The sequence below is a fragment of the Symsagittifera roscoffensis genome, chromosome 10 (genome assembly GCF_963678635.1).
Source record: "Symsagittifera roscoffensis chromosome 10, txSymRosc1.1, whole genome shotgun sequence".
NCBI classification, from domain to species: domain Eukaryota; kingdom Metazoa; phylum Xenacoelomorpha; order Acoela; family Convolutidae; genus Symsagittifera; species Symsagittifera roscoffensis.
In genome coordinates, this window is record NC_087071.1 from 40,028,382 (window position 1) to 40,054,196 (window position 25,815).

General features: G+C 32.5%; 1 protein-coding gene across 5 annotated transcripts; it reads left to right on the forward strand.

The window, feature by feature from the left end:
* Positions 1 to 5,134: 5,134 nt before the first annotated feature.
* LOC134855272 (universal stress protein YxiE-like) lies at positions 5,135 to 25,144 on the forward strand. Of its 5 annotated transcripts, none has more exons than XM_063871747.1 (6): positions 5,136 to 5,520; positions 6,932 to 7,051; positions 20,609 to 20,779; positions 21,526 to 21,663; positions 23,696 to 23,825; positions 24,179 to 25,144. In XM_063871747.1, the coding sequence occupies exons 3-6, from the start codon at positions 20,662 to 20,664 to the stop codon at positions 24,333 to 24,335; spliced, it is 543 nt and encodes a 180-aa protein (XP_063727817.1). In that variant the 5' UTR covers positions 5,136 to 5,520; positions 6,932 to 7,051; positions 20,609 to 20,661; the 3' UTR covers positions 24,336 to 25,144. The 5 variants fall into 5 exon arrangements, with proteins under 5 accessions (XP_063727819.1, XP_063727817.1, XP_063727818.1 ...); XM_063871748.1 differs by having other exon boundaries at positions 6,993 to 7,051; XM_063871749.1 differs by lacking the exon at positions 6,932 to 7,051 and having other exon boundaries at positions 5,135 to 5,520.
* The last annotated feature ends 671 nt before the right edge of the window (positions 25,145 to 25,815 follow it).

Below are 25,815 nucleotides of genomic sequence, written 5' to 3' on the forward strand. Positions count from 1 at the left end.
TCAAAACAACAAGTTAAATTGGTATTTCTTCTTTTTCTTACTGGCATTTAGCTGCTGGCGAAAAAGGATCAAATTATCATAACCCCTCCCCAGATATACCCAAGTTAACATCCTTCACTCAGTTATATTTGCTGAGAGCGGCGCGAAAAGATTCGAATCTGATTGGCTGATACATATATTTCAGAAACAAGTTAAAATAACGGATTTGGGGCAAAAGTTTGTATATTAGGTCCGGAAAAGTTCGATTTTTTGAAGAACAGTCACAGCAAAAAAAAACTTGACCAAAAACAAGGCTTCAAATTTTAATCTATCATGAGCTTGAGCGCGAACATTTCGAGACAAAAGTACCAAAACGAGATTGCCTTATGTTTTTTTTCGTGTCTGAGATAAAACTGCATAAACTGCATACATTTTTTTTACTTAAGAGTTGTAATCGAAGTTTTATGTTCGGCTTGTTGTTCCGACTATTTTCGAAGAAACTGACGAAATATTTGTGCTCGGGTTTGTTTTTTTAAGAGACAAATTTTCATTTCTTACAAATAATTTTTGCCGGAAACTTTTTAAAATCATATAAAAAGTACTGCTGATCTGAGCTGAAGTTTGAAAAAATATTTCAAGTGTTATTAATATGTCTAAAGTAATGCGTCTTTGATGATTTAACCGAAATTTATTCCGTCTGAAACCGTTCGAAACTGAGAAATTGTTCGAAACTGGTAGAAGCAGGCAAGCTGTCATAACTTCCGTGTTATTAGGAGAAAAATCTATCATTTTTTTATAATATGGCTTTAAATCATCCCATTTTTTTGAAAAGTTGTCATGAGCGGGGCGGGTATTTCCTCACTTACTAATCCAACTTCCAATGGACTGGCTACTTAATTTTGGCAAACTGAACGTTGTAAAGTCCAATTCTTCACACCAGTTTTAACGCCAAGAAATCTGGGATCAAATCTTGAACAAAACCAAATCGAAACATAAAACAACTGGCAAAACTCAAAAATTTAAAGAAAATTGGTTTGTGGTCACCGGAGGGTGCGCTTCTTGGCGACAACAGCTCCAGTTTTTTTTACAGATCTACCCTCTGTTGGCAAGCTCGCAACACGCCGACATGACTGCGGCGGCAATTTTGCGAGTTGTCTTTTATTGCGAGTTGATTGTTTTCGCTTTTTGTCTTTTTCACAATCTGTGAACGGAGTGGCGGTTCTTACAAGCAATTTTGTGCCTTTTTTGAAAACTTCTGGTTGCGGCTTCCTGTGACACTTTGCAGCCTAGTATAGGTAAAGTTTTCGTGATTTTTCTTTTTTTCATTTTTTTAAACAAGCGGACGTTTTAAAGGTGGTTCCTGTTTTCAAGGGTTTATTTCAAAAAAAAACAAAGACAAGCTAAGCTTCAGTTTTCAATCAAATTGATAAACCTGCGTCACCTAAATTGAGCACTTTGAAGGGTTTTCTAGGAGCTGTTTTCAATTGCAAAATTTTTAATCACTTGAAAAGGACACTTTAAAGCAGCAGCTTCTGTTTTGTTGAGAAAATTTTGATTATTATTGTTTAAAAATCATGTACCCTTTCAAGGCTAGCAATGGCAAGCTTGATGTTTTTTTATTTGGATGGCTTCTGCACTATTTTGAACCCACCAAAATCTCAACAAAATAGTTTAGCTTCACCATTGTTTTGTTTTGAAACTATAGCAAATATTTGTACTCAAAAAATTACCATTGTAGCTACAGAATTTTAGACTCAATCGAAAAATTTTGTTACTCTAATTATTGAACTTGAGGGAACCCATTTTAAGTTTTGCAATTCTAAGTTTTTTTGCGGTATTGCGGCATTATGCGAAGATTCTTCAAGTGTAACTTTCATTCAACCTCTTCGGCAAAATTATGTCATTTAATTGAAAAAGGTTTTTTTTTTACCTTAGAAACTGTAATTGAATTATTGTATAAGGATCAATTCTTCTTAACCGAAGAAACATTCAAATATTTTTTGATTTCAATGTTCTTTTTTTAGGCAAGGAATCAATTTGAAAGTCAATTAGAATGTATTATTCCATTTTAAGAAATTTTTTTGATGATCTATTTAATCTGAAAAAATAGTGTAACTTTTCTACGAACGATTTGATTTTGCAAAAGCGTGTTTATACAGATTCAAGGCTGTAAAAACTTTAGCGAACCATGTTTTGAGACTGTATTCCATTTTTTTGAATAATTGTTTTAGCTGACTGAATTGAACCCTTTACAAAAACTATTTATTGACGACCTACCGCAATAGCAAACAATTTCAAAAAATTACAAGTTGACAATTCTCCATGACTACCTTTTTCAATCAAAATCAAACTAATTAAAATAGAAAAAAAAATGAGCAAAACCTTAAAGACCAAGCAACTGGCAACAAAGAACTCCGGCAGACTTTTTTGTATTTTTCAGAGTGTTTTGACCGTAATTTCCATCGAGTTTAACTAAATTTGATGATTAATTGATCAAAACATAAATTTTCAAGTTGAATCAGGACAATCGGTTGCTTTGCAGGTAACAGAAATTAATCCATCTAGACTGATTATTAAAAAAAAACTTAATTATTGAACAAAACGAAATCAATTTTTGTAAAAAAAGTTTTGGTGAAATTTCTGTTTTTCTTAGAAAGAGCTGTTGAATACAAGAAAAAGCAGGAAAAAACGGTAACATTGCTTAAATTAAAAATAACCTTGGAGACCAGCTTTTTGATTTTTGCGTCTAAACTAGTCTCAAAAGCTAAAAACTCAGACCAGTTTTTTGACAATGAGAGAGATTTTTTTCCTTTTTGTTCAGAATCCAAATTCACGACCAGTAGGGCTTCAATATTATACGGCACTTGACCTCTCAAGCTTTGGTATCAAATTGAGCTTTGAGTTAGTCAAAGTTGGTTTGAAAAATTTCCGATTTGAATCCAAAGCTCCTTTCTACTCTGCAAAAAGTCGGAACAATAACTCAATCCTTCCTTAGATAGCTTTTGCGTTTTCAAATAAATTTAACACCAATAAAAATATTTCAAATTTTACACATAACTTCCAGTGCTTTTCAACAGGGCAACGAAAAAAATCAACATTTGTTCGAAAGTATGATTTTTCATAAAAGGTGGTTTTGAGAACGGTTTTGGTTTTTCAAAAAGAGATTTTACTCGTTATTAAAAGTGATTCAAATTGAAGCATAAATAGAATCGACTTCTTGTTTCATTCTTGAAGCATGGTATAGCAAAGATAGCGCATGTGTTTTTTCAAACTCTCTGAAAAAAATTAGCTCATGTTTACTATTTTCGAGATACAAGATGGCACGTTCGAAGCGCAATATATATTATATTTTTTAATCACAAAAACTCGTTTTCCAAAATTTTTTAGGAATTTTTTTTTCCACTATTTGTAATATATGTTCAATCAACTGTCTTATGCCTAGTTAATTTTTTTTTTTTGAATTTTCACAGGCCTTAATTTTTCCTTTTCTAAAATTTCGCACAACATTTAAAAAACTCAAAAAAATTTTTTCTTCGTTTCCTTCTTTGCTCTAAATTGTTTAATTTTTGTCACCCAGGCCATCAGAAACTTATGCATAAAACGGGCTAGTTTTTAGCTGCTCGTTGAAATTTATCAAGCTTTACTTTATCCTGTTTGTTTTCCAAAAAATTGCAAAAAGTTTCAAACAAGAAAAAATAACTCAAACAAAACCAAAAAATGACTGATTTTTTATTAAACGTCTATGATTTTAGTTTTAAAATGCCAAAAAAAACCAAAGTATTTGAAGGACAGCTGCAGCGAAAATTTGATGTTGAATATCACATTATAAACAACGAAACATCAACCAACTAGTTAGAAAAATGTGTCTTTAGCCTTCAACATTGAATTTTTCAAATTTTGAAAAAAAATTATGGTTCAATAGATGGTTTTCATGCAAGCTAGCTAAAATTTAAGTTTCCTTGCAAGTTATAGAAATATCAGCTGCAGATTTTCCACGGTTGATTCGGTTGGTTAGACGCACAAATGACTGTTATTAATAGGACAAATCCAAGATCAAAGAAGAACATAAAACAGAGATCTAAATGTTCCATTCTAGTAACCCTGTCATATTTCCAAACACATGTTGATAAATTTTCCCTCGATACAAAATTGATACCATAGAAGAACCCGATTTGGGCTCTTCAACTTCCCCCGAGGCTGGAATCAAAAGTCAGCCACTCTAATGCTTTCAAGACACACCAGTTGTCCCTTTTTTCCCTCCCTACCGCTAATCCAATAATCACGGGGTAGATGGCCGAAAAAGCAGATGTGAAAGTTTTCATTAAAAAAAGATTTCAAACAAAATTTGAGAAAAGTCATATGTAAATTTTTTCAAGATAATGAAAAAAAATTTTAGCCTTGGAAACTGTTTGGTTTGTCAATTTTGATTCGGAAAAATTATGATAAAAGCTTTCGAAAAATTTGAGCAAAGAAAATGGTCTGCTAATTGAGAATATTGTTGTACCATATGAGATTGTCCGCATTTGCCCCCATTCAACCCAATTTCCTGACGTAATGATCGATTGAAATATTCGCAGTGGAAACATTTGTAGCAAGTGCATAGGCAGGGAAACATTCCGTGGCTAGATTGAAAGGGGAAATGGAAATAGGGAGAGAGCTTGGACAGCAGCTGAACTTGAACTTGCTTTTATTAGAATATTGATCAATAATTTCGATAGGGAAAATAAAAGAAACTTGAAAAGATTTTATTACAGCTTTCTTTTTCTTTCAAATCAGATGTAAATAAATCGGAGCAAAGCTGATTTCACTAAGTAAAGAAACGTTTTTACATAATCAGGAAAACCAATTTTCAAGTAGATTATGTTTAAAAATACTAGAAGTTTAATTAGTCGAAAAACCAAATTAGTTAAATATTCCAAAAGGAATTTTCGTAGAGAAAAACTTTTGATTTGTAGAAAAAAAAATTGATTAGTTTGAACATTCGTTCTCTGTACCAAATTGGTTGCTTTGAAAAAACCTTGAGTCTGACTCTAGTTTTGATTTTTATACAGTCTGCTAAATCCTTTGTCTTTTTCTATGTCTAACGACAGCAACGGTATTGCGCAACGTTGAACTAATCCACCAGCCCCTTTTTACCGTAGAAGCCCGTGTTAGAACATACAAGACCTTATACTTCAGCAACTCATAACAGAATTCTAACCAATACCGCTACTAACCAACTAATACCATTTATAAACCTACAGGTTATAAGACGAAATTGGAGAAATGTTTCAAATAAAATCTTCCATCGGAATATTTAAGTAAACCCATTACATTACAACATACAAAAGGACGCTAATATGTGATATGTGTTAAAATATCACTTACCAATTCACCGAACGCTTCAGAAATTTTACCCCTCGTTTTAAACTATTTTTTGTCCAACTTTGGGAAAAGTGAGGAAATAATTATACAGAGAGGTTCGCAGCGGAAATTCCCAAGTTCGCAGCTTTACAATTTATAATCATCTCATTTCCCGCGTTTTCATTAGAAATTGTCACGGTAATGATTCATTTCTAATACCATTCCCTAACCAATTTCCCACCACTTTTTTATTGAAATCTTATTTTGAACTAGAATTTTTCTTCAAACCTATTCTTCAGCGCATTTTTTTTTGTTTGAGCCTAAAATTGATCTCAATTTAGATCCAATTATTTATTTTTCAGTTGGCAAAATTGCTTCCCACCACTTTTTTCATTGAAACCTGAATTTGATCTAGAATTTTTTCTTTCAAATCCAACTTGATTGCTTTTATTTTTTTACGTTTGAGCCCATAATTGATCTCATTTTCTGTCCAATTATTTATTTTTTATTTGACAAAATTGCTTCTTTTAATTGGCGAAATTGCTTCCCACCACTTTTTTCTTGAAACCTTAATTTGGTCGAGAATTTTTCTTACTGTTTATCACAAACTTGATCTCATTTTTTCACGTTTGAGCTCAAAACTGAACTCATTTTTTTCCAATTATTTATTCCAGTTGGCAAAATTGCTTCGGGTTAATTCTCAATCAAGCAGCAACAAAAAATTACATTGCGCTCTGAGGAGTTTTCAGTAGAATAAAAATTTTTCTCGAGGCTTTTTTACTCAAAAGAATTAGTTCATAATTTCGTTTTTCACATCACGAGAAAAATATACCTATATTCATTTTCATTGTAATATCGAGCCCTAGGGAACTCTAAAAAAATCTATTGTGTTACTTTGCTATTCAATTTCCCTTATAGACTATGTATTCTGACTACCAATAAAAAGACAATAGAAAGCAGGGAAAGAAATGAATTCCACAGTCTAATGGGATTCCTGAGCAGCTAAAAGACACCATGAAATTATATATACACACCATATTCTTAAGCACTGACGACTAATTTCTGTGAATTCATTTGGAGAAAATTTATTCTCTTTTTTTGTCTTCTGCAAAATTAGCAAAACTGAGAAATATTCAGTCTATTTTGATACCAATAGGAGCAAAATTTTATTTCCTTTTTCATATTTCACACAACTTTTCAGCTGTGAAAAAGACAAAAATTAGCAGCAAATATGAAGGATAATTTGTTTTCCTAGGAAATAAATGGTGCAAAAAACAAACACAAAAGAGAAAATAAGCTTAAAAATAAACACATGAAAGGCAGAAAAAAAACTGAGCACGTCTTTTTAAACTGGAGCACTTATCATCATAGATAAATTGAGCGCGTTTCATTTTTTATTCGAGCTAAAATTTTTCTTGTTTTTATGTGCTTAGTGTGTTAAAATAAACAGAATAAACCGCTTGGACAAAGACAGGTGACGTAATTCTTTTAATTTTTGCTTTAGATGTAAGAACGAAAATCTGGTGCTTCTAAACATTGAAAAAAAAATGACTTTTTGCATACGATAATCATTAGTTTTTAAATGTGTCTTACTATATCTATACCATAGCTTTTTACTTCGTTCAATGATTTGGATAATTGATTGATCTGACTTTTTTTACTGTCTATAGAATCTAATTTACTTTGTCTGTTGATTTGGAGTTACACCTATCAAAACAACTGCGTCGAGGTAAGCAAAAAGCAGATTAATCCTTTGGTGTCTTTTTTCATTCTAACCTAAATTATTTTTCAACCTGAACAAAGAAAAAAAGATATGCACAAGGTTTTTGGTATGTGTTTAATCACGTGCTAGCTGCAAAAATTACGTCTAATTTGATGAACAGAGCTGAAAAACTAAATAACCTTAAACTGGCACTCGTTAGCCTCTCAATAGAGTATTTATCTTTTTCCGTGTGTGAATTTTGGTGCCTGGGCAGAAAAATCCCGTCTCGTGTCTAACCTGGCAAAAAAATTAGAGTGCTTTACTGATTAGCTTGATGCGCAATCAGTGTCTGTACTGTATTAGCCTCCATTTTACTGTCAGGAGTTGCAAGTTCTTTTTAATAGTTAAGCATCGAATTGAAAATTAAGAAAATGCCGTCACATTACCAAGCCAAACTGTGCATTGTGTGCATTGTAAGCGGATTCCGCAACAGGTCGAAGTCAGATTTGTCTCGGAATCCGCAACATTGCGATTTTGATTTGATCTCCTTTGCTGTTTTGGATTCCTCGCACAAATACCTAAAATGCTTTATTGTTCAAAATCGCTTCAAAAATATGCAAATTTGCGGAATCCGCAACATTATTTGAGGAATCCGGAACAGTTTGTGCAATTCTGAAACAATTATTAAGACATGTGTATAGTAAAAATGAGCTGTTGTGGAAACCGCAACTGTAAGCAAAATCCGCAATTTGTAAGCGGATTCCGCAATTTATAAAAGGAATCCGATTTTGTTTGCGGATTTCATAAACATAGTCGAATATTTGTAATTGCTTTTTTCAAATCATAATTAAGAGCAAAAAAAGTCGGACAGACAAAATTAACTAAAATGAGCAGTCAGTGCTTTTTGACGCTTTTTTGCAAGCAAAAATCTGGAGCCGAAGAACCTTGCACTTTTTGTCAGACCATATTCGAAATGCAAGCTCGTCGATTATCCGATGATTATGCTAGCCTAAATTATAAAGACTGCGATGAACATTCAGACTTTACTATAAAACAGTTCGACGCTTCGGATGCAATTACCCGCCGTGATTATAGGTTTCGAGCGAAACTGAAATCTACTTAACAACCCCCGCCCTATTGTATCTACGAAAGAATCTCCACCCCTGTAGAATCGCACTAGAGCCTTGTATGTAAATTCGAATTTTGCTGCTTTCTGATTGGTCGATACTTCGCTGCAAGTAATCACTCTCATCCCCTTTCTTGAAATGGGAGATTTTTAAGTAGATTCCGAAACTCTGCTTTATGAACATTCGACAGTACGTTTATTTCAGTTTTAGTTTCCGTTGATGACCCAACAGTTGCTCTTTTTGATTAATTCTGTCTGTCCAACCTTTTTGCAACTCTCTATATATTAGAGCTTTTTGACTAGAGTTTTTTGAAATGAATAATTTAGTCACAAATTAGTTTTCAACTCAAATCTAAAATATCATCTCAAGTACTGCCTTGGCTTCACTCATCTCAAATACTGATTTGACTTCACTCACTCATCTCAAATACTGCCTTCATGATTTTACTTCACTCTCCACTAACTTGATCAGTAATTAGGATTGATGGAATTGCAAATACTGACCCGTTTCGGCAATACGGACAACATATGCACAGCATACGTACAGCACACGTCCAACGCTCAGCGTAAATATATTTGTATATGCTGTAGGTTGTGTTTCGAAACATATTTTCCGTAAATATAAATGAATTCAATCGGTGTTGTGTTTCCGAAACTATGGACCGAAAAAGTGCTTGCTGAGATCTATATCCCAAATTTCAAAAAGTGTTTTCCACCGCTATAGTCAACCAATGCTTTATGATTTGTTCATGAGTTCCGATGACAATAGTTAGACCCTTGTTTTTAAATTAAATATTGCTATAGATAAGAATTCTATCTCTGGCTTGCAATTGTTCAGATGCAAGTTCACGAATAAACAAACGTCGCTTATATTTGCGGATTCCACTTACGCTTGCGGATTTCACTTATATTTCGCGGAGTCTACTGACAGTTGTGAAATCCAGAACCACATGAAACAATCACTTGTTGCGGATCCCGCGACACAACAAATGTGCCGACAAAGTTAACGTTACAGGTATTTGTACGCGAAATCCACGGAAGTTTTGTAAGAGGACTCCACTTACCTTTTCGAACAAGTTTAAAGATTTTTGTCTCTGGGTTCCAGGAACATACAGACACAAAATTATGCACAGCTCGGCCTCGTAGTGAACAACTAAAATTGCCATATTGTAATTAATAGCGTGCTTGGACTGAAAAAAAACGCGCGCTCAAAATTGAGCAATCGAAATTGAAGGTGTTTCATTGTTCCGATCTATTTGCATCCAGACAAAAAATGTGACAATGTTTTTAGGTTTTTCCGCCTCTCCCAGAAAACAATTCAGACGGAATTTTTCTCTCGGGTATGTTAATCCTCACAGAGAAACTAGACAACTTAACTAAACGTTTTGGCGAATTGTTCTACACAATTTCAAAATGTTTGGTTCCCTAAGCTCAAAAAGGAAAATTAAAAGTTCTGCAACAGTTTTTTGGAAGTTTCAGGGTGTGAAAACTGCGGCTTTGTCATTGTAATGTAATTTAACTCCATCAAATTTTCCAGTTTGTTGTAATTTCTAGCGTTTGTGGCCCATAAAACAAATTGGATTAAGGCTAGCCAATTGATCTAAAAACATCTACAAAAGACGCAAATTTATTTAATCGGCGCTTGACCTCGCGTGTACGGGAAAAAATATTTAAAAAAGTTCTTGAAAATTTTTTTGTTTAAGCTTTTTCTTTTTTTTTCAATTCGATTGAAGCTACTTCAATCAGCTTAAACATCAGTAGGTTATCTGAAAGAAAGCTATCTAGTTAAATTGGGCAAAAATTTGACTCCGAAGAAACTCTAGTACACAACCCAAACAAACCAATGCGTTATATTACTAAAATGATTTTGAGTGTATTACTAAACTACTTGAGTGATTTTGCTTGTTCATTCCTTTTTGGGTGCAAAATGAGGCCCACTTGTTTTTAAATGCTAAACTGTGATTTTTGAGAAAAAACTTATTCAAACGTTAGATTCATTTAATGAACGGTAGTAAAGTAAAAACATCACTTTTGAATTGTTAGAAAGTAACCATAAGTAAACCCCTGCAAGAGTTGTTCGTTGTTTGTTTGATTGCCTAAAATCTGTTTTTTTTAGTTTCGAAGAGTTTTAATTCAGAACCATTTTTTTTGTTTGTTTCAATTGTTGTGTACTTGTGACCAACCAACCAACTTTGTTTGCATTCTACGGTTTTGACTTATGTATTTTGTATTCCAAAGTCTCCATTTTCATCCCAAGATAATAGTTTCACACCTTCATTATTTACAAAAATTATTCGCACCAAAGTTAAATACAATTGTGATCTAAGAGCATCTATGTATTACAAATTGTACAAAAAATACGTTCAAAAATGTTTAACTAAATCCATACTGAACGAAATATCATCACAGTTTGAACTTTTCGAAATTGGGAATTTTTATTAATACGCAGTTTCTATTTTTTTTCCAGTTTCAATCCAGATTGCTGTTTTTTAATTCCGTCCGAGATTTGCAACTGTTCATAGAAAACTGTCAAAAATATTGAATTCCACAGGTAAAATGGTCTCAGAAAAGCTGTTTAACCCAAAATGGTATAGTTTCTGGTCGATTAAATTGCTCAAGTTCACGAATATTACCAACAATTTGGCATAAATTACATAAAAACAAGTTGCAAAAAAGTGGAGCAGGAAAAAAACCAAATAAAAAGAACTGCCTTCCAGTTTTGAGCAGTTTTTTTCATTAAAGTTTCCTTTATTAAATGACCTTGAGACATACTTTTTGTCTGAAAAATTAGATTTTGCTTGCAAAAAGTGTCATTTGCGCTTTTAAATTACTTTGCCCTTCCAAGTTTTTGCAAAGCTATAGTTAGTTGCAAAAAGTTGCAACTTTTACATGTGATTCCGAACTTTTATTCTGTTTTTGAGACATTTATTCTGTCTGATTTGGCATTTGATTGCAGAACCTTTCTGAGCTGGGCCTTCTGCTGTTTTTAATTAGTTTCGTCTGATCGAATTTTTTTGCAGAACTCTATAAAAAGAACTCCAAAAGAACTCCTGTCACACATATTTGAAAAGATAATTTGGATTTTGCATGCAAAATGCATCCAAAATGTATCCATTAAAAGCTCTTTTTAATTAAACTTTCATGTCCGAATTTTTCGCCTCTAGTTTTATAGCTAGTAGCAAAAGTTTTGAGCAACAAAATTAATTATAAAGAAAACTTTTGCTAAAATTATCTTTCAAGACAGATTTCATATTTCATTGTTATCACAATTACGGTGAAAATGGTGCAATTTTTTCCGCGAATTTTGGGGCCAATTTTTCCCAAAAGATTCGTTCATTCTGGATTTTTAGTCAATCAAAATTTACACCAAAAACATATTGTGAGTCACTAGATGAGCAAACTTGTCAAAGTGGGCTTCTAAAATTCTAATACATGCCAAAAGTTTAAGATGTACATACCCTACAAAAACTTAAGCAGATTGTTTAAAATTTGTTTTCAAGCAAAGAAAAGGATTTTTATTTGATCTAAATGACACTTTTGGCTATCAAACAAAAATATTCAAATATGTAAAGTTTTGGAAGTTAAAACTTGCAAATTTTAGTTGAGCTATTTGAGGGTTTCACTATGATATAGCTTGCGCAACAATTGACCCAATAGATTTGGCGTAAGATTTTATTGACTGAAATGGCGCACAGACCATTCGGCCAAAGAAAGTTCAGATAACTTGAAACTCAGACAATTCAGCCTGAAGTATACAAAAAATTTAGCCTGAGACAAGTCGACCAATTTTACAAAACTTTAGTTTCGAAAAAAATGGAATTGAAGTTACTTCTCGGCTTATGTGGATAACCGGCTCTGAATTTCTTAATGAGTCTTACCCTCTGTTGGCAAGCTCGCGGCCTTAAGCGGCTCTACATTTCGTATAGAGTCCTAACCTTTATTGACAAGCTCGAAACACGTTGGCGCAACTGCGGCGGTCACTACTTTGGCTGAATTGTCTGTGGCTGAATTGTCTGCGCACTATGGCTGAATTATTTGAATTACAAATTGGCTGAATTGTCTTTGGCCGAAATGTCTGGACGCGGAATAAAAGAGCTCAGAATCATCCATAATTGGGGTAAAATTTTGTCCCCGAAGTTCGCAAAACATAATGCACCATGATGATTCTGAAAAAATTGAAGCAATTTGAAAATTCATCAATTTTTATCTAATCTCAACCCAATTTGAGAAAAAAAAAATTGAAACTTGAAATTTGAAACGCGTTTTTCTCAAATTGGGTTCAGTTTAGGTGAAAGCTTTTGAAGACAAGAGTTGCTTAAAAATTTTGCAGAATTAATATGGTGTAATTTGTTTTGCAAAATTCGGGCCCCAAAACTTTACCCCAAAAAGGGGTCATTTTGGCTGTTCTTAGTTAATCAAAAATTACGCCAAAAATATTCAGTCGATCACAGATATAACTAAATCAAAGAGAGCGCCTTACGTATCCCAACAAACTTAAAGAAGAGTATATTCACCAAAACTTTGTATCAGTTAAATAAATTTAGTTTGATAGACAAAAAAACTGCATAAAATACCAACTTTAAAAAAAAAAAAATTTTAAAAACTTTTTTATTAAAAAAAAACGTTTTTCAAAAAATGTTTTTGAGAATATACCCTTCTTTAAGTTTGTTGAGCTACGTAGGGCGCTCTCTTTTATTCAATTATGTCTGTGATCGCATGAGTATTTTCGGCGTAAATTTTGATTATCTAAGAAAAGCCAAAATGACCCATTTTTGGGGTAAAATTTTGGGCCCGAGTCTTGCAAAAGAAATTACACCATAAAAATTCTGCAAAAACTTTAGGTAACTCCTCATAAGTTTTCACCTAAATTGACCCCAATTTGAGAAAAATTCTTTTTAAATTTCAAGTTTAACGCGTTTTGTATGGTTAATTGAAATCAGCATTGTACAGTTCTGATTTGAATTAACCGGACAAAACGACCTAAACTTGAAACTTAAAACGCGTTTTTCGCATATTGGGTTGAGTTTAGGTGAAAACTTATGAGGATAAAACTTGCTTAAAACTTCAGCAGAAATAATATGGTTTAATTTGTTTTGCGAAATTCGGGCCCAAAATTTTACCTCAAAAATGGGTCATTTTGGCTTTTCTTAATTAATAAAAAATTACGCCAAAATCACCCCGTCGATCACAGACGTAATTATATCAAAGTGAGCCCTTTACGTAGTCCAAAAAACTTAAACGAGGGTTTATTCTCCAAAAAAAAATTGCAAACCGTTTAAAAATTGTTTTTGACTAAAAAGTTGGTATTTTATATAGTAAAAACAACCTTTTTTGTCTATCAAACAAAAATAAAATAAATTATACAGTGTTTTGGAGAATAAACCTTTGTTAAAGTTTGTTGGGCTACGTAAAGGGCTCACTTTGATATAATTACGTCTGTGATCGACGGGGTGATTTTGGCGTTATTTTTTATTAATTAAGAAAAGCCAAAATGACCCATTTTTGAGGTAAAATTTTGGGCCCGAATTTCGCAAAACAAATTGAACCATATTATTTTTGCTGAAGTTTTAAGCAAGTTTTATCCTCATAAATTTTCACCTAAACTCAACCCAATTTGAGGAAAACGCATTTTAAATTTCAAGTTTAACGCGTTTTGACCGGTTAATTTAAATCAGCACTGTAGTCTGAAACAATAAAATTGCATGCCGAACACTCTAAAATCGGAACACTTTGAAAATATTTTAGCCTGTTCAAACAAGTTGCAACTCTTTATTGTTAGTTACGTGTGGGAAATTCAAAAAAAAAGAAAAATACTTGAAAAGAGCAAATGAGCTTTTTAGGTGACATTTTTAGGTGACATCGAGACATACTTTCTGTCTGAAAAAAAAAGCTTTTGCATACAAAAGTTGTCTGAAAAGGTCATCTGCTTTTTTAATTTTCGCTACTAATTTAATTATAATTAGTAGCGAACTTTTCGCTACTAATTATAATTAGTAGCAAAAAGTTCGGACAGACAACTTTTTTAATTTTCGCTACTAATTTAACTATAATTAGTAGCGAACTTTTCGCTACTAATTATAATTAGTAGCAAAAAGTTCGGACATACAACTTTTTTAATTTTCGCTACTAATTTAATTATTAGCAAAAAGTTCGGACAGACAAAAATAATTAAAAAGAGCAGATTACCTTTTTCAGACAATTTTGCATGCAAAAGCTAATTTTTGAGATAAAAATATGTCTCGTCACCTAAAAAGTCAAATTTTTATGTAAAAATTGCTCAAAATTGACAGACTGCTCTTTTTGTTTTTTACTGTCTGTCCGAATTTTTGTGCTTCTCTCTCTATATATAATCAATGGCAAAAAGTTGGAACACTTTGAAAATATTTTAGCCTGTTCAAACAAGTTGCAACTCTTTATTGTTAGTTACGTGTGGGAAATTCAAAAAAAAAGAAAAATACTTGAAAAGAGCAAATGAGCTTTTTAGGTGACATTTTTAGGTGACATCGAGACATACTTTCTGTCTGAAAAAAAAAGCTTTTGCATACAAAAGTTGTCTGAAAAGGTCATCTGCTTTTTCGCTACTTTTCGCTACTAATTATAATTAGTAGCAAAAAGTTCGGACAGACAAAAATAATTAAAAAGAGCAGATTACCTTTTTCAGACAATTTTGCATGCAAAAGCTAATTTTTGAGATAAAAATATGTCTCGTCACCTAAAAAGTCAAATTTCGCTTCTGTCTGAAAAAAAAAGCTTTTGCATACAAAAGTTGTCTGAAAAGGTCATCTGCTTTTTCGAACTTTTCGCTACTAATTATAATTAGTAGCAAAAAGTTCGGACAGACAAAAATAATTAAAAAGAGCAGATTACCTTTTTCAGACAATTTTGCATGCAAAAGCTAATTTTTGTCTGAAAAAAAAGCTTTTGCATACAAAAGTTGTCTGAAAAGGTCATCTGCTTTTTCGCTACTTTTCGCTACTAATTATAATTAGTAGCAAAAAGTTCGGACAGACAAAAATAATTTTTCGTCGAACTTTTCGCTACTAATTATAATTAGTAGCAAAAAGTTCGGACAGACAAAAATAATTAAAAAGAGCAGATTACCTTTTTCAGACAATTTTGCATGCAAAAGCTAATTTCTGTCTGAAAAAAAAAGCTTTTGCATAAAAAAGTTGTCTGAAAAGGTCATCTGCTTTTTCGCTACTTTTCGCTACTAATTATAATTAGTAGCAAAAAGTTCGGACAGACAAAAATAATTAAAAAGAGCAGATTACCTTTTTCAGACAATTTTCGCTACTAATTATAATTAGTATAATTATAATTATAACTTTTCGCTACTAATTATAATTAGTAGCAAAAAATTCGGACAGACAAAAATAATTAAAAAGAGCAGATTACCTTTTTCAGACAATTTTGCATGCAAAAGCTAATTTCTGTCTGAAAAAAAAAGCTTTTGCATACAAAAGTTGTCTGAAAAGGTCATCTGCTTTTTCGCTACTTTTCGCTACTAATTATAATTAGTAGCAAAAAGTTCGGACAGACAAAAATAATTAAAAAGAGCAGATTACCTTTTTCAGACAATTTTCGCTACTAATTATAATTAGTATAATTATAATTATAACTTTTCGCTACTAATTATAATTAGTAGCAAAAAGTTCGGACAGACAAAAATAATTAAAAAGAGCAGATTACCTTTTTCAGACAATTTTGCATGCAAAAGCTAATTTTTGAGATAAAAATATGTCTCGTCACCTAAAAAGTCAAATTTTTATGTAAAAAATGCTCAAAATTGACAGACTGCTCTTTTTGTTTTTTACTGTCTGTCCGAATTTTTGTGCTTCTCTCTCTATATATAATCAATGGCAAAAAGTTGGAACAGACAGAAATGATTAAAAAGAGCATCTTCCGACTGTCTGAAAAAAAAAGCTTTTGCATACAAAAGTTGTCTGAAAAGGTCATCTGCTTTTTCGCTACTTTTCGCTACTAATTATAATTAGTAGCAAAAAGTTCGGACAGACAAAAATAATTAAAAAGAGCAGATTACCTTTTTCAGACAATTTTCGCTACTAATTATAATTAGTATAATTATAATTATAACTTTTCGCTACTAATTATAATAAGGTAATTCAAAAAAAAAGAAAAATACTTGAAAAGAGCAAATGAGCTTTTTAGGTGACATTTTTAGGTGACATCGAGACATACTTTCTGTCTGAAAAAAAAAGCTTTTGCATACAAAAGTTGTCTGAAAAGGTCATCTGCTTTTTCGCTACTTTTCGCTACTAATTATAATTAGTAGCAAAAAGTTCGGACAGACAAAAATAATTAAAAAGAGCAGATTACCTTTTTCAGACAATTTTGCATGCAAAAGCTAATTTTTGAGATAAAAATATGTCTCGTCACCTAAAAAGTCAAATTTTTATGTAAAAATTGCTCAAAATTGACAGACTGCTCTTTTTGTTTTTTACTGTCTGTCCGAATTTTTGTGCTTCTCTCTCTATATATAATCAATGGCAAAAAGTTGGAACAGACGGAAATGATTAAAAAGAGCATCTTCCGACTGTCTGAAAAAAAAAGCTTTTGCATACAAAAGTTGTCTGAAAAGGTCATCTGCTTTTTCGCTACTTTTCGCTACTAATTATAATTAGTAGCAAAAAGTTCGGACAGACAAAAATAATTAAAAAGAGCAGATTACCTTTTTCAGACAATTTTGCATGCAAAAGCTAATTTTTGATAAGGTAATTCAAAAAAGGTAATCTTGCTAGTAGCAAGATTACCTTTTTCAGACAATTTTCGCTACTAATTATAATTAGTATAAATATAATTATAACTTTTCGCTACTAATTATAATTAGTAGCAAAAAGTTCGGACAGACAAAAATAATTAAAAAGAGCAGATTACCTTTTTCAGACAATTTTGCATGCAAAAGCTAATTTTTGAGATAAAAATATGTCTCGTCACCTAAAAAGTCAAATTTTTATGTAAAAATTGCTCAAAATTGACAGACTGCTCTTTTTGTTTTTTACTCAAAATTAGCAAAAGCTAATTTTTGATAAGGTAATTCTAATAAGGTAATTCAAATTTTTCGCTACTTTTTCGCTACTTTTCGCTACTAATTATAATTAGTAGCAAAAAGTTTTTGCTGTCTGAAATTTCTGTCTGAAAAAAAAGCTTTTGCATACAAAAGTTGTCTGAAAAGGTCATCTGCTTTTTCGCTACTTTTCGCTACTAATTATAATTAGTAGCAAAAAGTTCGGACAGACAAAAATAATTAAAAAGAGCAGATTACCTTTTTCAGACAATTTTCGCTACTAATTATAATTAGTATAATTATAATTATAACTTTTCGCTACTAATTATAATTAGTAGCAAAAAGTTCGGACAGACAAAAATAATTAAAAAGAGCAGATTACCTTTTTCAGACAATTTTACTTTCTGTCTGAAAAAAAAAGCTTTTGCTTACAAAAGTTGTCTGAAAAGGTCATCTGCTTTTTCGCTACTTTTCGCTACTAATTATAATTAGTAGCAAAAAGTTCGGACAGACAAAAATAATTAAAAAGAGCAGATTACCTTTTTCAGACAATTTTGCATGCAAAAGCTAATTTTTGAGATAAAAATATGTCTCGTCACCTAAAAAGTCAAATTTCGCTTCTGTCTGAAAAAAAAAGCTTTTGCATACAAAAGTTGTCTGAAAAGGTCATCTGCTTTTTCGAACTTTTCGCTACTAATTATAATTAGTAGCAAAAATTCATCTGCTTTTTCGCTACTTTTCGCTACTAATTATAATTAGTAGCAAAAAGTTCGGACAGACAAAAATAATTAAAAAGAGCAGATTACCTTTTTCAGACAATTTTCGCTACTAATTATAATTAGTATAATTATAATTATAACTTTTCGCTACTAATTATAATTAGTAGCAAAAAGTTCGGACAGACAAAAATAATTAAAAAGAGCAGATTACCTTTTTCAGACAATTTTACTTTCTGTCTGAAAAAAAAGCTGTCTGAAAAAAAAAGCAAATGAGCTTTTTAGGTGACATTTTTAGGTGACATCGAGACATACTTTCTGTCTGAAAAAAAAAGCTTTTGCATACAAAAGTTGTCTGAAAAGGTCATCTGCTTTTTCGCTACTTTTCGCTACTAATTATAATTAGTAGCAAAAAGTTCGGACAGACAAAAATAATTAAAAAGAGCAGATTACCTTTTTCAGACAATTTTGCATGCAAAAGCTAATTTTTGAGATAAAAATATGTCTCGTCACCTTTTTCAGACAATTTTCGCTACTAATTATAATTAGTATAATTATAATTATAACTTTTCGCTACTAATTATAATTAGTAGCAAAAAGTTCGGACAGACAAAAATAATTAAAAAGAGCAGATTACCTTTTTCAGACAATTTAGTAGCAAAAAGTTCGGACAGACAAAAATAATTAAAAAGAGCAGATTACCTTTTTCAGACAATTTTACTTTCTGTCTGAAAAAAAAGCTGTCTGAAAAAAAAAGCAAATGAGCTTTTTAGGTGACATTTTTAGGTGACATCGAGACATACTTTCTGTCTGAAAAAAAAAGCTTTTGCATACAAAAGTTGTCTGAAAAGGTCATCTGCTTTTTCGCTACTTTTCGCTACTAATTATAATTAGTAGCAAAAAGTTCGGACAGACAAAAATAATTAAAAAGAGCAGATTACCTTTTTCAGACAATTTTGCATGCAAAAGCTAATTTTTGAGATAAAAATATGTCTCGTCACCTAAAAAGTCAAATTTCGCTTCTGTCTGAAAAAAAAAGCTTTTGCATACAAAAGTTGTCTGAAAAGGTCATCTGCTTTTTCGAACTTTTCGCTACTAATTATAATTAGTATAATTATAATTATAACTTTTCGCTACTAATTATAATTAGTAGCAAAAAGTTCGGACAGACAAAAATAATTAAAAAGAGCAGATTATCTTTTTCAGACAATTTTGCATGCAAAAGCTAATTTTTGAGATAAAAATATGTCTCGTCACCTAAAAAGTCAAATTTTTATGTAAAAATTGCTCAAAATTGACAATTTTGAAAATGTCAATTATGACAAAAGTTGTCTGAAAAGGTCATCTGCTTTTTCGCTACTTTTCGCTACTAATTATAATTAGTAGCAAAAAGTTCGGACAGACAAAAATAATTAAAAAGAGCAGATTACCTTTTTCAGACAATTTTGCATGCAAAAGCTAATTTTTGAGATAAAAATATGTCTCGTCACCTAAAAAGTCAAATTTCGCTTCTGTCTGAAAAAAAAAGCTTTTGCATACAAAAGTTGTCTGAAAAGGTCATCTGCTTTTTCGAACTTTTCGCTACTAATTATAATTAGTATAATTATAATTATAACTTTTCGCTACTAATTATAATTAGTAGCAAAAACTTTTCGCTACTAATTAAGAACTTTTCGCTACTAGTAGCGAACTTTTCGCTACTAATTATAATTAGTAGCAAAAAGTTCGGACAGACAAAAATAATTAAAAAGGGCAGATTACCTTTTTCAGACAATTTTGCATGCAAAAGCTAATTTTTGAGATAAAAATATGTCTCGTCACCTAAAAAGTCAAATTTTTATGTAAAAATTGCTCAAAATTGACAGACTGCTCTTTTTGTTTTTTACTGTCTGTCCGAATTTTTGTGCTTCTCTCTCTATATATAATCAATGGCAAAAAGTTGGAACAGACAGAAATGATTAAAAAGAGCATCTTCCGACTTTGAGAATGCAAATGTGAGTTTTTAGGTGACCTTGAGTCATATTTTCTGTCTAAAAACTATTTGCATAAAAAACTTCTCTTAAAGTAGTGATTTGCTTTTTTTAAAGTCTGTTCTGTTCCATCTTTTTGCAACTCTCTATATTGTTGAGTTTTTTTACGAAAAACTCCGTTTCTCTCAACAAGCTTCTAGATTTCCGAGAAATCATTTTGGAACTTAAAAAGTGCCATTAAAACTTCAATTTTTTTCTGAGCTTCAAGGCTCAAAAACAGTATAATTTCTAGACTTGGATTACTGGTTTTTCGTGGAGCAGGTAAGGTGTTCAAACTTTTGTCAAATAATCTAGCAGTGTTGGTTCTCCTCCAAGTAAGGCCGGTAGAACTGAGTTATTACATAAGTTTTAAAAAAACAATAGTTAGAGATTCTGTAACCCATTGATCCAACTAGGTTTCGATAAAGTTTTGTTATAGTAGCTGATGGCAGTCTGTACAGCAACAGCAAGTTTTCCCTCTATGTTGATTTACAAGTTTTGATCGGTATCCAGTTATCGGATCTTGTTAACTACCCCCCCCCCCCCGCCCTATAAAAAAAGAATTGAACAGTTAAGCATATGCGAAAATTTTACCTTGTTAATTATTTGATTTTTGGTTCTATTTTCTAATTAACCCCCACCTCCTTTCAAAAAAGGAGGGGGAGGGGGTTGAATTTGTTAAGTAGATTAAGTAGATTTTTTGTTCAGATTAACTTCAAATCTCACTGAATCGAGAAGAGTGAATAAGTGACACAGTACTCATGGCTGGAACTAGTGGCTCTGGTTCTATCAGTGGCTCCATTAGTGGCGTGAAGAGGAAGATAGTCGTGTGTATAGATGGATCCGACTGCAGTGTGAACGCCCTAGAGTGGTACCTCAGTGAGTTTAAAAGAGAGTTGCAAAAAGTTGCAACAAGCAGAAATAATTGAAAAGAGCAAATGACCTATTTCAGAAACATTTTGCAAACAAAAGCTAATTTTCAGACATCGATTAATTATTACTCAAGGTCACTTAAAAACCCAAACTTGCATGCAAAAAATGCTCAAAGTTGGCCGATTGCTCTTTTTAATTTTTTCTGTCTGATTTTCCAACGTGCAACGAATGATAGAGTTCACCCAATGTTTTAAATCTTATTTGGGATTCTTTTCTGTTTCAAAAGAAGATCATAATGCTGGAGTGTGATTGGTTGAAACTAATTTCTGCGAAAAAAAATGTTTTTATATTAAAAGAATAACAAGCTCATCTAATTATTTGATGCTAATGGGCCAAATAACTGTACAGACCCTAGATTTCTTAAACTTATCCCACCAAACGCCCCCTCTCATCTCAGCGACATATGGAGTCCAAAAACAAATTCTATATTTTCAAAAAAATTTGTATGTTTTTTTTGTATAGTTGGTTTTTTGGCGCTTAATGAAATCTTCGATATATAAAGTTGGCCTCTCGAAAAAGTCCAGACATGACTTTATTTTGTTGCACTAATGCTCAAAGTCTTAAATAGTTACACAAGCTGAAAGTGAGAGATCAAATTATCTCAATATAACGCTCAAGAAAAATAATTAAATATATCAATAATTAATCCATTATATTTATCCAAGAACTTGTAATTATATTCTCTTTCTCAGACAACCTGCGGAAGCCGGATGACACAGTGGTGCTGTTGCAAGTGACCTCGAGAGGGGTGGGGGGAATGTCTCTCCCGGTGGACGCCCCCGTTGATGTGCCCCAGAACAGCTTCGACAACATCGTCACCTCACAGTCGGGTGATTATCATTAAAAACAATAATAAACAATGGAAATTAGAAATAATTTTTTTTTGCTAGAGTGCGCCATGCTTATATTTAGTAAAAAAATGGTTGACTAAATTAAGTTTCCAATGTTCTCTTGTTTAAATATCATATCTATTTTAATTGATAAATGAGCGAGTGTTTATTGTCTCGAACACTCAAGCTTTTTTCATTTAGTGTTTGCTGGCGCTCATCTATGTAAATGAAATTCAAAAATTGATAGGGTTTTATCAATCTTCATTGCAATAGTTTTGCATCTTAGCCTAAAGTAATGTACTTCTTATTTAATTAAGGAAAAAAAGGTTTCAAATCACATTTTTTTTGTTTCGGTAAACTTTTTATTCGGCGTAATTTTTATTTCGGCCTAAATCTGTTATCAAGTTTCTTAAAATTAAGTCCACCTACTTGTGAATGAGGAACTGCGCTGGAGTTTTAGCTTTGGTTCAGCATTTGAAATTACAGAGTTGTTACGTGAAATTTGCCCGGGTTGACCAAATATGAAAATGTAAAAACACTAATCGTACACTATTCATGAAATTCGATGTACAGGGATACGATTATTGATTTTTGATATTTTGAATATCTCTATCTAATTTTTTCAATTACAAAACACAAATGACAATGACCTTAGCTTATTCAAAGTTAGAGTGACCAAAGGTTTGACCGTCTTGCACTTACAATGCATTTGAAACGACTTGAAATGTATTAGAGTTGTCTTACACATATGTTATAATGGAAGTATCAAACTTTTGTTTTTCTAAATTCGAGTTTTTGATTGAGCAGGTAATGATCAAGGGAAACATAAACATGCCATACAAAAAATAGGCATTTTGAGCGTATTTGAAAAAAAGAAACAGGCAAATGGAAAAAATCTAACTTTTGCGTATCCAGGACTATGTTATGCACATAAGAAATTTAATTTTGCATGCATACTGGAAAATGCTTCAGTAGAAAATTCTTTTTGCAAATAAAAAGAAGGCAAAAAAAGTTTTGAGGACTTTTCGAAACTACTGTGGAAACTCGCTAGAAAAGTTTCTGTTGTCATCACCAAAAGAAAGTTAGTCAAACAAATGCCATATATGAAAACTGTATGATTAGCTTTTTTGACAAATTTTCTATTGCGATACACCGATTTTCATGACTTAGAAAATTCGATGTTACCAGTGTAGCAAAACTTTCGAAACTTGTGTTTAGTTTTTTTTCGATAGTCTTAGTTTATTGAAGTGTGTGATTAGCATTTACGGCCTATGGAGTTCAATCCGGGTGAACAACACTTTTTGTAATTTCAGGATGTATCAAATATTTTTCTCGGTTTATTTATTCATAAATGTCTCCTTTGTTTTTAAGCTCTGTTCTGTTCTGAAGTTAGGAAGGAATTATGACGGACAAATTAGGGTTTCAGTCGTGACAAAGTCGACTTAAGGTCGGATTACAAGCCTGTGAGAAATATGAGATTTAAAGATTAAACCAAAGAGTACTTCTTAAATTTCCTTGGTGTTGATCTCGAGTTTCATTAGTTCCTTTATTTTTAGTCTAACCACATCCGTATACGGGAAAGAATTAGGTTTAAAGGGTTAAGATTGTTCTTTACTTCATTTTCAGTTTTCAGAAAAGAACCATAAATCAAACCCGGTTGCTTAGTTGGGATTCAGTTCGGAAAACGTTAGTTTCAAGTTATTTCAGTTTTCGGTCCATGTGAACAATCTCTACCCTAAATATACCAAGTGTAAATTCTCCCCCTTAAGTTATATGGCAAACTCAAGCCGTAAGGCGGGCATGTACCATGCTCAAATCTGATCGGCTGAAAAATTCTCCACTGATCTCCACTATAGTTGTTTCAGGGGGGAGACTTCAAAACAGTTTGGAATGTTTTAAGTTCAGTTGTAGGATTTGAAAAAAAAAAACATTGCATTTTTTGGCGCGAGCCCCATTCCTAAAAATTCAGCGTGCATATTCTGAGCGATGTTCACGATAACCATACATTTGATGGATACGTTTCTTTTTCCAGGGAACGATGACGTGTACATCACGGAGTTGAAGGAGAGCTACTCTGGCATCCTTCTGGACTACGAGTGTGACCCCAGCACCTGCCAATTCGTCAGCCTCAACGACAACAGTCCGGGCAGTGCCATTTGCAAGTGAGTATCGCAAGTTAGAACTCGGAGGTGTCGACTTTTTTTCTTGGATAAGTTGACCTGAAGTTTGTTCGCTTTAAGATTAACTCTGTTTAACGCTGGTAGTTGTAATGGTTTCTTAATTTTAGCTAAAATAAACTGGCTTGCTGAGTTTTTTTTGAAATTAGCAAAAATTAAGCGTGCATTGTGCGGTTTTTAAAGGCGAGTTCAAAATTAATTGACTTTTTGCCTGTATTTTGCATGTTTATGTGGGTCTAATGTTCTGTAAATTTTTACATAAATGTCACGTGATGAAGAAGGAGCTAATCTCGTGATTAAGTAAGGCAATCACGTGATAAGATTTCTCTCCCGTTCAGATTTGCGAAGCAGAATGGCGTCCACCACATAGTGATCGGAACACGAGGACTGGGCAAGATCAAACGGAAGTTTCTGGGCAGTGTGAGTGATCACGTGATCCACAACAGCAACAGCTCAGTCTCCATTGTGCCCAACAACAACCCCACCCCCACTTAACAACAGACGCACTTAGCCCCCCCCCCCCACCGCCCACAAACCACCTCCCCTTCATCACCGCTATACGAAACAAAAAACATCTATAAATCAATGATACATCTGATGGGAATGTAAAAAATTATTAAATCAAGGACGGCAGCTATCCCACTTATAGTTTGACGAACCCGACAAACAACGTTTACTAAACTGAACAAAGTCAACTCAAACAGTTACTAAAGTCAAATTTCATCTCGCCTATCGCCACCTCACGGATATCCGAACCATTCACGAAAACAGACCCCCTACTCACCATACTACACCAAACCTGCAGAAATATCCAAATCACAACAATGCCCAAATCGACGCAGCAACAACTTAACTTGGCACAATCGACAAGAAACCAACGTCAATCAATTATCATGGATCGAAATTGAAAACAACAACATCAGCTGGAAAAGATCAGAGTTCAGCTGAAAAATGGCCAAAACTAGGAAAAAAAACTACAAATAGATTGAGAAAATTTGACAAAAAACTCAAAACAGACGAGCAAAACCAAGGAAAAAACGACAAATTCATCAATGCAATTTTCAATTTTGAACCGAAAGCAAAGAAAAAGATTAAAATGATCGACTGGAGCCAAATGGACACTCTTTTTGTCTATTTGCAACTCATACGAGCGTCGCAACGTTATTGTTTTTGAACAAAAAATTTCATGTAACTTTTCAGACTGGTATCAACTATTCGACGAAGAAAACTTATGGGCAACAAACAAAAAGTGTACTGGAAGTTGAAGTTATGCGGAAATTTAATTGAAGTATATTATGAATGAATGTATTTAAGTTTTTTCTTTAATTTGTTGAAATTGATTTGAATAATTAGGGGTAATAGCTGTAAAATAAAAAGTGCACAATTCTGTCCTAGCTTTTTGCTGACATCATAATATTGTCTTAAAACTTTTGAAAATTTGTTTTTTTTACCAAAAGATTCATCCCTCAAAATCGCAACCAAGGCATATGAAATCTTTCACTCTTCAGATTTTTCTAAACGCTTTATTATTGTGGCCAAATCATCGAAAACTTCTTTTCAAATTTTAGTCCGAAAAGTTTAATCCACGAAATGGTTTTCCAGGTAGCTCTACCATAAAGTTTTGATTACAATCTTTTCAAACAGTTTCTGACAAGTGAACTAGTTCAAACTATTATCGGCTTAATGAAAAGTCGGTCGCAATTTAGGCAGGCAAAAGACGGTTTTTGCCAATCGTTAATGCGAATGTTTGGAAAACATCATGAAGCGAACTTTTTTAAGCCTAACAAAAAAATTCATGGAAAAACTAAGCTCAAACTGACCAATGCGCTACGCCTTCTGTTTCATAGCATGACATAAAAAAACTTCTTTCGCATTCCATTCGAATGTATCAAAAATTGAATGACAACATGTTTCTTCCAATGAAAACTTTTTTAGACTAGTATTGTGCTGAATAAGGGCAACTTGACATTAATTT

Coding starts and splice junctions, on each gene's coding strand:
- LOC134855272 (XM_063871749.1), top strand. CDS start 20,662: ATGGCTGGAACTAGTGGCTCTGGTTCTATCAGTGGCTCCATTAGTGGC. Junction 21,664..23,695: donor CATCGTCACCTCACAGTCGG/GTGATTATCATT, acceptor TTCTTTTTCCAG/GGAACGATGACGTGTACATC. Junction 23,826..24,178: donor CCGGGCAGTGCCATTTGCAA/GTGAGTATCGCA, acceptor TCTCCCGTTCAG/ATTTGCGAAGCAGAATGGCG.